The sequence below is a fragment of the Garra rufa genome, chromosome 12 (genome assembly GCF_049309525.1).
Source record: "Garra rufa chromosome 12, GarRuf1.0, whole genome shotgun sequence".
NCBI lineage: Eukaryota > Metazoa > Chordata > Actinopteri > Cypriniformes > Cyprinidae > Garra > Garra rufa.
In genome coordinates this window covers 46,034,408-46,050,628 of record NC_133372.1, presented here as the reverse complement: position 1 = coordinate 46,050,628, position 16,221 = coordinate 46,034,408, and the positions used below count along the sequence as shown (strand labels likewise).

Below are 16,221 nucleotides of genomic sequence, written 5' to 3'. Positions count from 1 at the left end.
TTCAACCAGCAAGTTTTTTTTTTGACCGGAAATGACACAGGCGTCTCCCAAAAGATAATAAGACGATGTACAAGAGCCATAATTGTGGAAAAAAATATTTCTTAGCATTTATTTACATTTGAAGAAAAAGTGGCGTGTCCAGAATTATTCATACCCTTTGCAAACTGTCACAGTGAATGGACAAAAATACCAGTGGAGACATGCAAAAAGCTGCTCAGCAATTATAGGAAGCGTTTCTATTGATTATTGAGAAGGGTATGAATAATTTTGGACATGCCAATTTTTGTTCAAATGTAAATAAAAGATGAGTATCATTTTTTCCACAATGATGCCTTTTGTACATCGTCTTATTATATTCTGGGAGACGTCTGTGTCATTTATAAAAGAAAAAAAAACTTGCTGGTTGAATAAAAGTAACTTTCAGAATTTGCCAGGGGTATGAATAATTTCGGGCTTTACTATATATATATATATATATATATATATATGCATATATGTTTTTCATTATTTCAACCAAATTTTGACATTTTATTCTCCAAAATTGTATTTGAAACCTTAAAAGTAGACACTTTACTTCTTACATTTAATGTGCTTTCAATACACATAAAATTACTTTTGTAAATTTCTTTTGATGTGGACATCCTAATATCTTTGACCAATATATATATTGTAATTTTATGTGTATTGAAAGCACATTAAATGTAAGTAAAGTGTCTACTTTTAAGGTTTCAAATACAATTTTGGAGAATAAAATGTCAAAATTTGGTTGAAATAATGTTACAATGTATAAATCTCAATCAATAAATAAAAATTACTCTTATGACTGGTTTTGTGGTCCAGGGTCACATATAGTTGCAGAAGTTCCATTACATCATACACTATGCAGATAGAGGTTTAACAAATGAATTAACAACGCATTGGTTTTTATTAGGCTGTGCCAAAAATAAAAGCAGTGGCCAGAGTTTAGCGCCAATGTTTATTTGGGTTCAGAGACCAAAGTCTGACATTCTTTGCCAAATTAAACAGGCCACAGATTTTTAGGCTGCATATCGTCATAGAAAACAGTAAAACACAGATGTGTTCAAACACGGGGTCAGAGGACAAAACCGGTCAGAAACACTTTGATTGACAGTCAAACAGACAACAAACATACAGAAGAAGCCTGTATTTAAAGTGTCGCTCAAGTGTTTAATGTGATGTGAGGAGCTTGTGCAAATCTGCCAAATCCTGCTTTTCCTCCCCAGATCAGATTTGTGATGAAGAGCTACTCGTTTATCCGTGAAACCACACCAGCCGTTCTCAAAAACACACTCCAGAAGGGTAACGCTGATAAACACCACCACTATCCCTCAGATATGGAGCTATATCATCTGAAATGCATGCACTTTAATCTAAGATCTATATTTTGACTCTCTATATTCAAAAGCCAAACTGAGAGGAGGTTTAAGCTCTAACCCTGATCATTTCTCACAGGTCAATCTCTGCAATATCCATCCCTCTCCAGCTATTTGTATTTCCTGTTCTGCCCGACTCTGATCTATCGGGAGGTTTATCCACGGTAAACAGCTCTTGTTGTGACAAACGACTGTAACACGACGTGACAAACTTACAAATCAATATCTTCACTGTTTGTTGTTCTCTTTTAGAAACCCGTACATCAGGTGGAACTACGTTGGCATGAACTTTCTGAAGGTGGGATTGAGTAATCGCTCATGTAAACAACACATCTGGCTCATATTTCAGCCACAAATTCAAACAAGAAAATTAAGAACCAGTGTTTTGCATTTGTGTGCACACATTCAGAAGTGTTATTAATTTTAGACATTTAATAAACTTTTTTTAAAGATTTAATTTAGTATAAATATCAATACCATGATATGCAATAACAATTATACTTCCAAATTTTATAATAAATAAACTGCTAAATATTTTTTGAAATAATAAATACAAATTTAAGGCATGTTCAAAAAGGTCTGCAGATGATCTTATGCACAATATATGAGTATAAAAATGTGTTTGATTCTCTAATCACACAGTAAAACTCTCAACTGCTCAAATGAGCGGGATAATAATCAGATTTTTCCCAACATGAACTGAATACATTTCTTTACAAATAATATTTATAGAGTATATTTAACACAAAGAATATTAAATTTTTAATGCAAGACATTGCAGGTGAATAGGGTAAAAAAAATTAACTAATAGTGATCACCTTACTTTACTTTACACAGTTAATTGATTACATTTACATTTGCAAACATTTTTTGTATTACAAGTTTTCTAAAATGTTTTGTAATATTTAAATATGCAAATGAGGCATTATTTAACGAAATATGCTTTAATTTGCATACATTTCTTGCATACATTGAATGAAGTCAGTTTCAAAATTCTTGTTTATTTTTTTTGACATATTAGAGTCAAATATTTATACAGAGGGGATCTCCTTTTGTCACTTTCTGTCAACAATCAGAAAACAATGTATTTTTTTATAAAATATTTGGGGGAATAAAATGCTGTATAAAATCAAGCAAATTATATATGAACAAATCTTTCTTTAAAAACCTTCAGAATATAGACAGGAATAAAAGTGTAAGTGGAGATTTATAGCTCAGTGTAGGAGAAAAAACTCATTTTGAGAAAATGGCCTTTAAAAATATACATTGCAATTGAAATCCATTGACACAAATAAATAAACTGCTATAAAAGAAACAGTTAACAGTGTCTTTTTGGTGTTTTCTTTTCACTAGTCTGAAAAAACACTTTATGAAACAAAAAAAAAAGCCCAAAATCTCAAACAGGTTCATGAAAAAACTGTGTTTTTACCTGCAGTTTGTCATGAACGTTGTGTCACGATACAACATATTCTATTAGTACTAAACATAGATTTAGTTTTATGAGATTGACCCACCTTGAATCCACCGTTCTTGTGTTCCTCACAGATCTTGGCCAGTCTGTTCTATCTGTACTTCATCCTGGTGCGTTTGTGCATCCCTGTGTTCAGAAACAAGAGCAACCAGCCGTTCAGCTCACGGACGTTCATCCTGGCGCTCTTCCATGCCGCTTTTCCAGGTACAACACACTGTTTTAAACAAACAACAACAACAGCTTACACTCATACTCCACACAAAAGTTTCATGAAGTTGACTTTCCATTTCAGGCTGGTGTCATCTAGGATGTGCAGACTATCAATTATTATTAACTATCTATTACTGAATTTCTCAGGCAGTCCGTTTGATTTTTACTGTCATGTTCAGGGATGCTCATGTTAATGTTGGGTTTCTACGCGTTTCTGCACTGCTGGCTCAATGCTTTCGCTGAGATGCTGCGTTTCGCTGACCGGATGTTTTACAAAGTAAGTGGAAGTCTTGTAGTTTATTGGAATATTTCAGCCAAAAGTTAACATTTTCTGAAAACATGCTCACCCTCAGGTCATTCAAGGTGTAGATGAGTTTGTAGAAATGCGTCATTCCATCACTTGCTCACCAGTGGATCCTCTGCAGTGAATGGGTGCCGTCAGAATGAGAGGTGATAAAAACATCACAATAATCTATAAGTTATCAAAGGCGGACAGTAGTGAAGCATTTTTGAGCAAAACAGGCTTTTCTTAGATTTTTTTGTCTTGTTTCCAGCCAAAATATCTAAAAGTTCTTAAATCAAGAAGGATTTTCTAGACAAGTAATTTTTTTTCTTATTTTCAGAAAAAGCAAGTCAAAATTAAGTGAGTTTTTGCTTGAAACACGCAAAAAAAAATCTTATTTCAAACAGAAAACAAGATTATTTTTCTTACCCCATTGGCAGATTATTTAGCTCGTTTCAAGCAAAAACTCACTTAATTTTGACTTGCTTTTTCTGAAAACAAGACAATAATATTTACTCGTCTAGAAAATCCTTCTTGATTTAAGAATTATCAGATATTTTGGCTGGAAACAAGACAAAAAAATCTAAGAAAAGCATTTTTTGCTGTGTGTCAGTGCTTTATCAGTTATAGGTTTACTTCACAACATTCCAAAGCATAATATTGTATTTTTTACTGCACTATGTTTAATATTAAATATCATTTAATACTTAATTACATTATAAAGTAGTACTTTCTTATTTTTACTCAAATAAGATTTACTTGTGTACAAGAAAGTACTACATTTTCAATGTTCTTAAGTACTAACGGTTAAAAATCAACAACTTTTGTTTATGAAATGTAGTGCAGTAAAAAGTATTATGCTTTGGAATGTAGTAAAGTAAAAGTTGAAAAACACTGAAGATAAACACTGATAAAGTACAGATCCAAGCAAGTAATCCACACCACTCCAGTCCATCAGTTAACATCTTGAGAAGACAAAAGCTCATATACATCGATGTTTTTAATTAAAATACGACTCCATAATCCAGTAAACAAGTGGTCTGGTCTGAATTAGGAGTTTTTTTTTTTACTTTTGTATCTTTCAAAAACACAGTTTTTCACTTCTAAAGACATTAACCAATGGACTGGAGAAGTGTGGATTTCTTATTGTGATGTTTTTATCAGCTCTCATTCTGACGGCACCCATTCACTTCAGTGGATCCACTTGTGAGACAGTGATGGAACGACACATTTATACAAATCTGATGAACGAACAAACCCATCTTCTGATGAATCTTCATTCTTGACTGAACTATTCCTTTAATGCCAGTGATTTGTGCACTGATATATAAAACCACCACAATGCAAAACTGCTTTTCTTATTTAGATTTTTTGTTTCCAGCCAAAATATCTAAAAGTTCTTAAATCAAGAAAACGTTTCTAGAAGAGAAAAATTATTTTCTTGTTTTCAGAAAAAAGTCAAAATTAAGTGAGTTTTTGCTTACACTGTACAAAGTTTTCACCAGTTTCAACTTAAAACTTAAGTTTAGCAGCTACCTTAAAATTTTAAGTTAAATCAACTTAAGTCATTTTAACTCACAAGTTAAATCAACTCATTTTATTGCAATAAGTTAAAATGACTTAGCTTTAAGCTGATTTAACTTAAAAACCTAAGTTCAGCAGCTGACTTAACATTTTAAGTTGAATGGTGAAAACTTTTTACAGTGCACAGCAAAAGTGCTTTTTTTATTTAGATTTTTTGTCTTGTTTCCAGCCAAAATATCTTAAAGTTCTTAAATCAAGAAAACGTTTCTAGAAGAGAAAAATTATTTTCTTGTTTTCAGAAAAACAAGTCAAAATTAAGTGAGTTTTTGCTTAGAACAAGCAAAAAGAATCTTACTTCAAACAGAAAGCAAGACCTCTTTCTAACCTCTTTGTTTTGACTTGTTTTTTCTGAAAACAAGACTTTTTTTTTTTTTACTTGTGTAGAAAATCCTTCTAGATTTAAGATTTTTTTTTTGTTATTTTGACTGAAAACAAGACAAAAAAATCAAAGTAAGAAAGCATTTCTTGCAGTGCAGAAACATTCTAATGATTTATTTTGTCACATTACTTTAAAAGGACTGGTGGAATTCAACGTCGTTCGCTAATTACTATCGTACCTGGAACATCGTCGTACACGACTGGCTTTATTACTACGGCTATAGAGACTTTCTCTGGGTGAGGACTGATGCTCCAGATTCTTATGAGTGAAATGCATGTCATGTTTTAATAATTCTGACCTAAAATCCTCTCAATTCCTCAGCTGACGGGTAATAAGCTCCGATCGGTGGCCACCATGTCTGTTTTTGCCGTTTCTGCATTAGTTCATGAATACACCTTCACCTTGGGCTTCGGATTCTTCTACCCCGTCATGTTCTGCACATTCGCGGGCATCGGTGGTAAGAAAGCAAGAGATCCTGTGTCAAACATACAAAATAGTATTATGAGAATTCAAAAACTACCAAAACAAGTCATGCATTTGGGGAAAATGTAAGAACTGTATAAAAAGGGAGTTGCAAACTTTGTTTCACCTACACTCTTAAAAATAAAGGTGCTTCAAAAGAACATAAGAACCATTTTTAGTTTCACAAAGAACCATTCAGTCAAAGGTTCTTTAAAGGACCATCTCTTACTTACCTTTTTTATAACCTGAACAACCGTATTTGCCATAAAGAACCTTTTGTGAAACAAAAAGCTTCTTCAGAATCTGCCCTCCAAAGGCAAAGTGCAGTAACTACACATTTGGTCAAAATTGAGTTCAGGCTTAAAATGGACTTTGTGACAACTGTTTTGTCTTGTGGCACAGTCTCCTGGTTTAACTTTGTCCCGTTTCAGAGAAATGAGAGTGTCAAAAAACTTTAAAAGCATTTTTCTCAGTTTCAGTCTTCGCGTAGTTACTGCACTTTGCCTTTGGAGGGCAGAGATGTTCTTTATGGAGCCATTTAGACAAAAAGGCTCTTCTATGGCATTGTGAAACACCTTTATTTGAACTCCATCTTTGTCTACAGTGTTTAGTCAAATTTGTAACTACAAGAACAACTAAGAGCATCGTGTTCCCTAAGGAGAGCACCTGATTGCAGTGAGTGTTTTTCACCTTTCCAGTGGTGTTTAACTTCGTCGTGAACGACAAGCGAAAGAGTCCGGTGTGGAACATCATGATGTGGACGTGTCTGTTCATCGGTCAGGGGGTCCATGTGTGTCTGTACTGTCTGGAGTGGTACGCTCAGATCCAGTGCCCACGCACCGGGGTAAAGATCCGTCTGAAACCATCACATAAAAACACTCACACTTCAGCTCTGTGATTAACAGATCACTGTTTGGACACGAAAGCTCAGAGTGCAGATGTTGCTCAGAGACTGTGACGATTAAGTTCAGTCTGGGATTAGGTTACAAGAGCAGCAAAGCCAACCCAAGAACACACTGACAGATGGTGTGAGATGTGCTTACAGATCCCAAATACAGCAGGATGAAAGAAATCTGAGGCAGACCGTGCATTGCATTTCACTGGGATTTGCGACTAAAAATGATGCAAGCTTGTTTAAGCAACAGAATTTGATAATAAAAAATATGTTAATATAAAAAAAAGTCATCTCACAAAATTTAGTTCATTTTCCTTAAAATTCTGAGACGTGCAATTCTCCGATTTGTGAGATATAAACGCAGATACAAATTTCGGCCAAAATAATTTGTAAGATATAAACTGAGGAAAAAAGTCTGAATTGTGAGATAAAGCAGCAATTGCCCTTATTATTATTGTTTTTAGTATTATTGGTATTATTATTATTATTTTATTCTGTGGTGGAAAAAAAACAAAATTGCGACATTTTTTTTCTGGTTATATTTCTGTTACACATTATCTGGCATTTTATTCATTTTTAAAAAAAAAATTAAATTTTAAATAAATTCTAAATATAAAGTCTGTACAATCAGAAAGTAGTTTTTTAATATAAATAATAAATATTATTTATTTTTAAATATGCTAGTAAATTTTCACAATTAGAATTTTTTTTAATATTAATTTGGTATTACTTATGCGGTGTTTAATTAATTGTTTAATATTTAATATTTATATAATAGCATAATTTATTATATCCATATTTAATATAAATTTTAATTCCAAATTTAAAATCCATATAATCAGAAAATAAAGAATTCTAGGTAACACTTTACAATAAGGTTCATTAGTTAACATTAGTTAACCACATTAGTTAACATGAACTAATAATGAACTGCACTTATACAGCATTTATTAATCTTTGTTAATGTTAATTTCAACATTTACTAATACATTATAAAAATTTTGTTAACATTAGTTAATGCACTGTGAACTAACATGAACAAACAATGAACAACTGTATTTCCGTTAACTAATGTTAATAAAGATTAGTAAATACAGTAACAAATGTATTGCTCATGGTTAGTTCATGTTAGTTAATACATTAACTAATGTTTAACTAATGAACCTTATTGTAAAGTGTTACCGAATTCTAAATATAAACTACAACAAACAATCAGAAAGTTATTTTTTTTAAATATAGATAACAAATGTAATTTATTTGTAAATATGCTAGTAAATTTTCAGAAATCATTACAAATAATTGGCAAGTAACACTGATTAAAACTAAATTTCTAAACAAAAAATAATCAGAAAATAAATTCTAAATATAAAATCTGCACAATCAGACAGTCGTTTAAAAAAAATTATAATAAATATTTATTTTTAAATATGCTAGTAACTTTTTTACAAATAATTACAAAGAATCGTCAGGTAACATTGAATTAAACATGAAATTTCTAAAAAAAGTGTTTTCTTGTCAAATGTAATTCAATAATATTGATATTAATTTAGTATTATTTATGTGTTATTTCAGTTATACCTGGCATTTAATACAATGTTTAAAATATAAATTTTGGGGTGAACAGTCCCTTTAGGAACAAGCATTTCTTCTTGCAGATCTTCCATATGCACTCAACCAACATGACCAGAGCTCATTTTCTGTGAAACAAATGCTGTAAATCATATTTAATGTCCAGAAGTGCACATTTTATGCATTTCATGCAAGAAATCTGAGGCAGTGCATTGCATTTCACTGATATTGTGGACTAAAATAATGGAGGCTTGTTTCTGCCATGGGTTAAAAAAAAGAAACTGCAATTTTTACTCTCACAATTGAGACTTTTTTCCCCTTTGCAAACTCGAATTGAGGAATAGAGAACAATCTGAATTGTGAGATATAAACTTGCAATTTATGCCAAAAGTTTATGCCTTGCAAAGTATAGCAATTGCAAGATGTAAACTCAGATTTTAGGGGAAGGAATCAGAATTGTGCAAAAAAAAAAAAAAAAAAAAAGTCAGACATTTTGCCCTCAGAATTGCAAACTGCAGAATTTCGAGATTAAAAAGTCACAATTATTAGTTTTTTTTTTTTTTTTAATCAACCTCATCTGTTTGAACCAGCAGCTGGAAGTAATAAAAACACTTCAAAATAAGAGTCTCAACGTATTACGGGTTTGTTGGTCGTGCATTATGCAGAACTAATTGTTTTAACTAACTATCTGGCATTTAATTTAATAGTATATTCATATTTAAAACATAAATATGGCTTAATTTATTATAAAATCTGTAGTCAGAAAATGAAAATAATTCTAAGATCTAAATATAAAATCTGTACAAACAGAAAGTTGTTTTTTGTCTTAACTATAGATATTTTTTTTTATTGTATTTTAAATATGCAAGTAAATTGAAAAGAATCTGCAAGTAACGCATTTAATTAAACAAACATTTTAGATTTAGAAAAACTAAAACAGCGTTTTCTTGCTAAACATACTTCAATAATATTTGTTTAACAACTTCAACAACTTCAAAATATAACTTTGTTATTATTGTTTTTTCAATACTACAATAAACTACACCTAGCATTTAATAAACTTTAATGGCATTCAATGTTTAAAATATAAGTAAGTCTATAATGATTAAATACAGTCTTCCCTTTGTTCCTTAGGGGGAAAAAAAAAAAGAGTAAGTGTCAAGTCCTGTAAAGACAGAGGAGCATACAATTATGAAAAATAAAGAGAAACAGATATTTCAAAAACATCAGAGACCAGTAAAAATGGCAATTTGAGAAAAAAGAAAATGTCCACTTGGTGGCACTGCAGGATCAGGAGAATAAGAGGAGGACATTTTGATAAAATGGTTCATTTTGGGGTGAAAAATCCCTTTAGGAACAAGCATTTCTTCATGCAGATCTTTCATATGCACTCAACCAACTTGACCAGAGCTCATTTTCTGTGAAAAAATGCTGTAAATCATATTTTTTTGTCCAGAAGCTCATATTTTCATGGATTTCATGCAAGAAATCTGAAGCAGTGCAGTGCATTTCACTGACATGTGTGGCTTAAAATGATGGAGGCTTGTTTTTTCCATGGGTTAAAAAATAAAAAAAGGGAACTGCAATTTTTTCCATATGCACTGAACCAACATGACCAGAGTGCATTTTCTGTGCATTTTAACCTTGGTTACAATTAATTATCAAAAGACAAAAAAAAAAAAAAAAAAAAAAAAAAAAAGCTCAAAAGTTTGGATTTTAAAGACGTATGCTTACCAAGGCTGCATTTATTTGATCAAAAATACAGAAAAAACTGTAATACTGTAAAATATTATTTTCATTTGAAATAAGTGTTTTCTATGTGAATATATTTTAAAATGTAATTTATTCCTGTGATGCAAAGCTGAATTTTCAGCATCATGACTGCAGTCTTCTGTGTCAAACGATCCTTCAGGAGTCATTCTAATATGCTGGTTTATTATTAGAATTATCAATGGTGAAAACAATGCTGCTTAATATTTTTTTGCAACCTGTGATACTTTTTCCTCAGGATTCCTTGATCAATAAAAGGTAAAAAAAAAAAACAGCATTTTTTAAAGAAATGAATACTTCTATGCTAAGGATGTGTAAAATTAATAAAAAGCGATAGCATAGATTTACATTGTTAGAAAATATTTATATTTTGAATAAATGCTGTTCTTTTCAACTTGTTATACATCACAGGTTCCAAAAAATATTTTATTTCCGACAATTGATAATTCTGATAATAAATCAACATATTAGAATGATTTCTGAAGGATCATGTGACACTTAACAGCTGATGAAAATTCAGCTTTGCATCACAGGAATAAATTATATTTTAAAGATTATTCAAATAAAAAAACATTATTTTATATTGTAATAACATTTTGCAATATTACTGCTTTTTTTTCTGTATTTTTAATCAAATAAATGCATATTAGAATGATTTCTGAAGGATCATGTGACACTTAAGACTGGAGTAACTGCAATGTTTTCCATATGCACTGAACCAACATGACCACGTTAATTTTCTGTGCAAAAATGCTGTATTAAATGTCCAGAAGCTCATATTTTCATGCATTTTGTCCAAACAGACGAGTTTTTGGGAGCTGGTGACGCCGCGCTCATGGACGTGCAGCTACCAGTGACATCTCAAACCACATCTTCATCATCTTCATCATCATCATCATCATCATCTGCCGCTGCTCAGGGATCAACCATCACACATTATGAAATACATTACATAACATACTTAATGTCTTCAGGAAGCACATCAGCCTCTGTAAATGCTTTTTGGCATGTTGATTTGAATTTAATAAATGTATATATTTTAAATATTACAATGAACATTATTAAATTAAAAATATTATTAAAAAGGTGGTGAGTTAAGCTTAAAAACATTGTAAATGCTTCTCAGCAAACAGAACTGTACTATAGAAACGGCTTCTCTCTCTTTCTCTCTACATATAGTGTTTCGCAAATAAACCCTTTCAGGCTTAACTCCAGAACCCAAGAACCGTTTCGTGTTAAGTTTTGGTTCTGAAGGCGGAACAACTCTACAATCTAAAAAGTGTGCGTACATCTAATGTGTGTTTGTCATTGCTATCTTTACTGCCGTTTAGCGGAAGCTTTTCTACAAGGCAACTTGCAAATGAGGAACTGAACAAAGAGCAATTTAACACCCAAGAACAATGAACGCTGACTGAAAAGGCAAGATTCAAGAATAAACCAGAGCAATGCAGAAGCAGAAGCACAAATGTAAAAAATAAAATAAAAGAGGAAACAAGAGAAGCGTATTTCCAAAAGGCATTTATTTCTAGGAGTAGGAAGTATCTTTGAATGTGGTTTAAGCGCAGGAGGAAGAAATGCTTCTTGTTCCTCAGGAATGTCGTATTTTGAGACGATCATTTAAAGGAGGCAGTTTAAAAAGTGCAACCTACTGTAGAAGGAAATGACACAAATGTAAATGTTGGTTGAGTTGACTTTGGCAGTCGTTATGGAGGGTTTGCCAAAGTGTCAAGGTCACCACTGCATTAGAATACTATGCAAATGCGAGGGGCTGTTCACACACAACTCCTTTTTTTCATTCAACTGCGTTGCTTTACTCTGTTTTTCTACGTAAACATGCACTATAAAAACTTTGTCCCCCGAAATGATTATTTCTATTACTTTTAGAGGATTTTCTCCCACCTTGTGGTGTTTCTGGTCACGAATGACTGGCCTACATTTTTATAAACCTAATGCAATATTATAAACAAATATGTGACCCTGGACCACAAAACCAGTCTTAAGTCGCTGGGGTATATTTGTAGCAATAGCCAAAAATACATTGCATGGGTCAAAATTTTTGATTTTTCTTTTATGCCAAAAATCATTAGGAAATTAAGTAAAGATCATGTTCCATGAAGATTTTTTGTAAAATTCCTACTGTAAATATATCAAAATGTAATTTTTGATTTGTAATATGCATTGTTAAGAACCTAATTTGGACGACTTTAAAGGTGATTTTCTCAGTGTTTTGATTTTTTTGCACCCTCAGATTCCAGATTTTCCAATAGATGTATCTCGGTCAAATATTGTCCTATCCTAACAAACCATACATCAATAGAAAGCTTATTTATTGAGCTTTGATATGATGCATAAATCTCAGTTTTGTAAAATTTAACCTTATGACTGGTTTTGTGGTCCAGGGTCACATATGAGATTAAATCTTTTTGTCAATTTTTTTTCTGAGCTCATGCATCTCAGTTTTTGAGTGAGAAAAAAACAACATTATTTGCGGATGATTACTCAAAAACATGCATAAGCTCAAATGACTAAGACTTATGATCAACCGGTTCCATATAGAAATACAAAACCTGTGCTGAATGAAAGAAAACAGGTATAGGCCATTTAAAGATTGAATGGTAATTTTTTTACTTATAGCCTTTATGTTTAATGCATTATAAAAGCAGTTTTAATGCATTAATTATGCCTTTTGGAAGCACCATATTTAATGGATCGTATGATCTCATGATTAATTGCAACCACAGATGCATTAAAATACTCTTTTATTCATCATTACACCTTTAGAAAACACACGACAAACAAAGCTTCAAATAGTACAATGCATTTTAACGTGGTTACAATTAATTATGAAAAGACATAATGCATTACAACATACACTGCCGCTCAAAAGTTTGGATTTTGAAGACGTATGCTTACCAAGGCTGCATTTATTTGATCAAAAATACAGAAAAATATTTTAAATTGAAATAAGTGTTTTCTATGTGAATATATTTTAAAATGTAATTTATTCGTGTGATGCAAAGCTGAATTTTCAGCATCATGACTGCAGTCTTCTGTGTCAAACGATCCTTCAGGAGTCATTCTAATATGCTGGTTTTATTATTAGAATTATCAATGTTGGAAACAATGCTGCTTAATATTTTTTTTGCAACCTGTGATACTTTTTCCTCAGGATTCCTTGATCAATAAAAGGTTAAAAAAAACAGCATTTTTTAAAGAAATTAATACTTCTATGCTAAGGATGTGTAAAATTAATAAAAAGCGATAGCATAGAAAATATTTACATTTTGAATAAATGCTGTTCTTTTCAACTTGTTATACATCACAGGTTCCAAAAAATATTTTATTTCCGACAATTGATAATTCTAATTATAAATCAACATATTAGAATGATTTCTGAAGGATCATGTGACACTTAAGACTGGAGTAGCAGCTGATGAAAATTCAGCTTTGCATCACAGGAATAAATTATTATTTTAAAGATTATTCAAATAAAAAACATTCTTTTATATTGTAATAACATTTTGCAATATTACTGCTTTTTTCTGTATTTTTAATCAAATAAATGCCGTCTTGATGAGCAGAAGAGACTACTTTAAGGGGAGACACTGCAGACAAAAAAATGCTGTTTTTTCATGCACCCATCAAGTTTGAGATTTTGGGCTTTTTGGTTTTTCATAGTGTTCATAGTGGAAAGAAAACACCCAAAAGACACTTTTAAGTGTTTCTTTTATAGCACTTTATCTATTTGTGTCAATAGATTTCAATTACAATACATATTTTTAAAGGCCATTTTCTCAAAATGTGTTTTTTTCTCCTACACTGAGCCATAAATCTCCACTTCAGTAGCACTTACACACACCAAACTTTACTTTTTTATTCCTGTCTATATCCTGAAGGTTTTTACAGAGGGATTTGCTCATATAGAAATTTTATTCCCTAAAAAAATGGTAAAAAAAATAGTGTTTCCTGTCTGTTTTTTCTGAAATATGTTGTGACAAAATGATACCCAAAATTTCCTTAGTAAAAAACTTTTGACTCTAATATGTAAAAAAAAAAAAAATTAAACAAGAATTTTGAAACTGACTCCATCCAGTGTTTAGATTTTTGTACTAGAAATGTATGCAAATTAGACCACATTTTATTAAATAATGGCTCATTTGCATATTTAAACCCAACATTTTAGAAAACTTGTAATACAAAAAATGTTTGCAATTATCAAAGTAATCAATCAACTGAGTAAGTAAGGAGAGAACTATTAGTTTATTTTTTTTTACCATATTCACCTGCAAAAAAAACCATTACAAGTCTACAACTTTACCCTAATTATACATTAGTGGCTTTAAGTAAACCGTTACTGATTAAATCCAAGATTTCCTGATAATATAGTGAGGAGATGCTGATTTACATGCAGTTTTTAAAAGGCCAGTCACTTTTGACCAGAAACACCAAACTAGGTGTGATTTTATCCGCAATTATCACATTTTTCAATGCAAACGCATTCTGTATGAATGCAGCACTAGATTTCGTGCACAATACTGATGCATTACTGAGTGCCAAATAATAATCTGACATCTCGTATCAGGACGTGTTTTATTCAGGAATCCAAGCACCATCAACACAAAATAGAAGCAGACAATAAAACCACTGACTACAAAAACCTCGCACAACGCAGCGCAAGAACATACAGAGTTACAAAACCGCAGTACTGCATATTATATAAAGCAAATGACAAGGTAAGACAATAAATGTTGGTGTTTGAGCGTGACGGCTTCCAACTAAAAACATTTTGTCTTATTAAACTTGGAACTGAGTCAAATCCAAACACTCAGGAGTGATGCATCGTGTCAACATTCAATTCTTATGATCACAACTGAGGAAAGAGAACATGATGGCTACTGTCTGAAACAACTGCATGAATTCAGACCATAAACAAGAGGATTAATATCCAGAGAATATTCTGCTACTCTCAGCGTTCAGTCACGTGGCGTAAGAGGATAAATCAGATCTCAGCGTCTGAATGCTGTAAATAAATACAGAAACACACAATCCCCTTTTTCCATGTTAATGTGGCTTTCACATTAGTTCAATCCCAGAGAGAGCGACTGCTGGGAATTTTCACAATCTCAATGATTCAAGGGATTGAGACAAGCAAAATCTCTTATCTGTCTCTCTAAAGGTTACTAACCCAGATTTTGGTGAATGCATAGAAGAAACTAAAGATAATCTGCTTCAAAAAAATATTATATTATAGGATGCATTAGAGAAATGGAAAAAAAAAAAAAAAGAGAAATGTGGTGTTTGGGTTGTAAATTTGCTTATGTTGTATTAAAATATTATGCCAAATAGAATTATGAAAAAAAAAAAAAAAAAAAAATTATATATATATATATATATATACACACACACACACACACACACACACACACACACATATATACTGTATATATGTTCATTCGCCAAAAACAGATAACTAAAATTTTCATAAATCAAGTTTTTTATTGTGTTAGTTAGCTGTATTTTTGAGTTATTATTTAATTATATTATTATATGGCGCATTAGAGAAATTAAAAAAGTAAACTTACAATATGACAAATAGAAATAAAATTATATATATATATATAAATAAAATAAGTCATGTTTTTTATTGTGTCAATCAGATTTATTATTATTTAATCAAATTACTTTATGCATTAAAGAAATGAAAGAAATGTGGTGTTTGGGTTGTAAAATTGCTTATTATTCATTAAAATATTACGCCAAATAGAATTATGCCCCCCCCAAAAAAATTATAATAATATTATATATTATAGTTATTTGTTTTTGTGAATCAACATTTGCTGTACTGAATTTAGTACTGACTTATATATTCATTATTGATTATTGATTATTGAATTTTGCCATCTGATAATTTTCAAGAAAATTTTCTGCTGAAAAAAAAAAAAAAAAACTGATCCAAAATATTTTTATCCTGATTTTGGGGTAAAATATGAAAAAAAAAAAAAAAAACTTTATCAGATTGGACATTGTATTTCAAAAATGTAGCAAACTAAAAGAGTGTGTTAATTGCATTGCACCATTTCCAGATAAATTAACAAATATTATTAAAAGGTGGAATGTATTGTAATAATGCCTTCAGAAAAGGCACAACAGGGTAAGTGTGTGATATTTCTAAAAATATAAATTTTTTAAAAATAATTCACGGTA

General features: G+C 31.2%; 1 protein-coding gene across 1 annotated transcript in view; it reads left to right on the top strand.

The window, feature by feature from the left end:
- The window catches only part of soat2 (sterol O-acyltransferase 2), a 17,692-nt gene extending 5,752 nt beyond the window's left edge, over nucleotides 1–11,940 (top strand). The window contains exons 5-13 of the mRNA XM_073852622.1: nucleotides 1,245–1,320; nucleotides 1,474–1,558; nucleotides 1,647–1,692; nucleotides 2,940–3,069; nucleotides 3,255–3,352; nucleotides 5,459–5,557; nucleotides 5,643–5,778; nucleotides 6,482–6,627; nucleotides 10,821–11,940. Coding sequence (XP_073708723.1) covers nucleotides 1,245–1,320; nucleotides 1,474–1,558; nucleotides 1,647–1,692; nucleotides 2,940–3,069; nucleotides 3,255–3,352; nucleotides 5,459–5,557; nucleotides 5,643–5,778; nucleotides 6,482–6,627; nucleotides 10,821–10,874 — 870 coding nt within the window. The 3' untranslated portion in view covers nucleotides 10,875–11,940. The remainder of the gene's footprint in view (nucleotides 1–1,244; nucleotides 1,321–1,473; nucleotides 1,559–1,646; nucleotides 1,693–2,939; nucleotides 3,070–3,254; nucleotides 3,353–5,458; nucleotides 5,558–5,642; nucleotides 5,779–6,481; nucleotides 6,628–10,820) is intronic.
- Nucleotides 11,941–16,221: the final 4,281 nt, after the last annotated feature.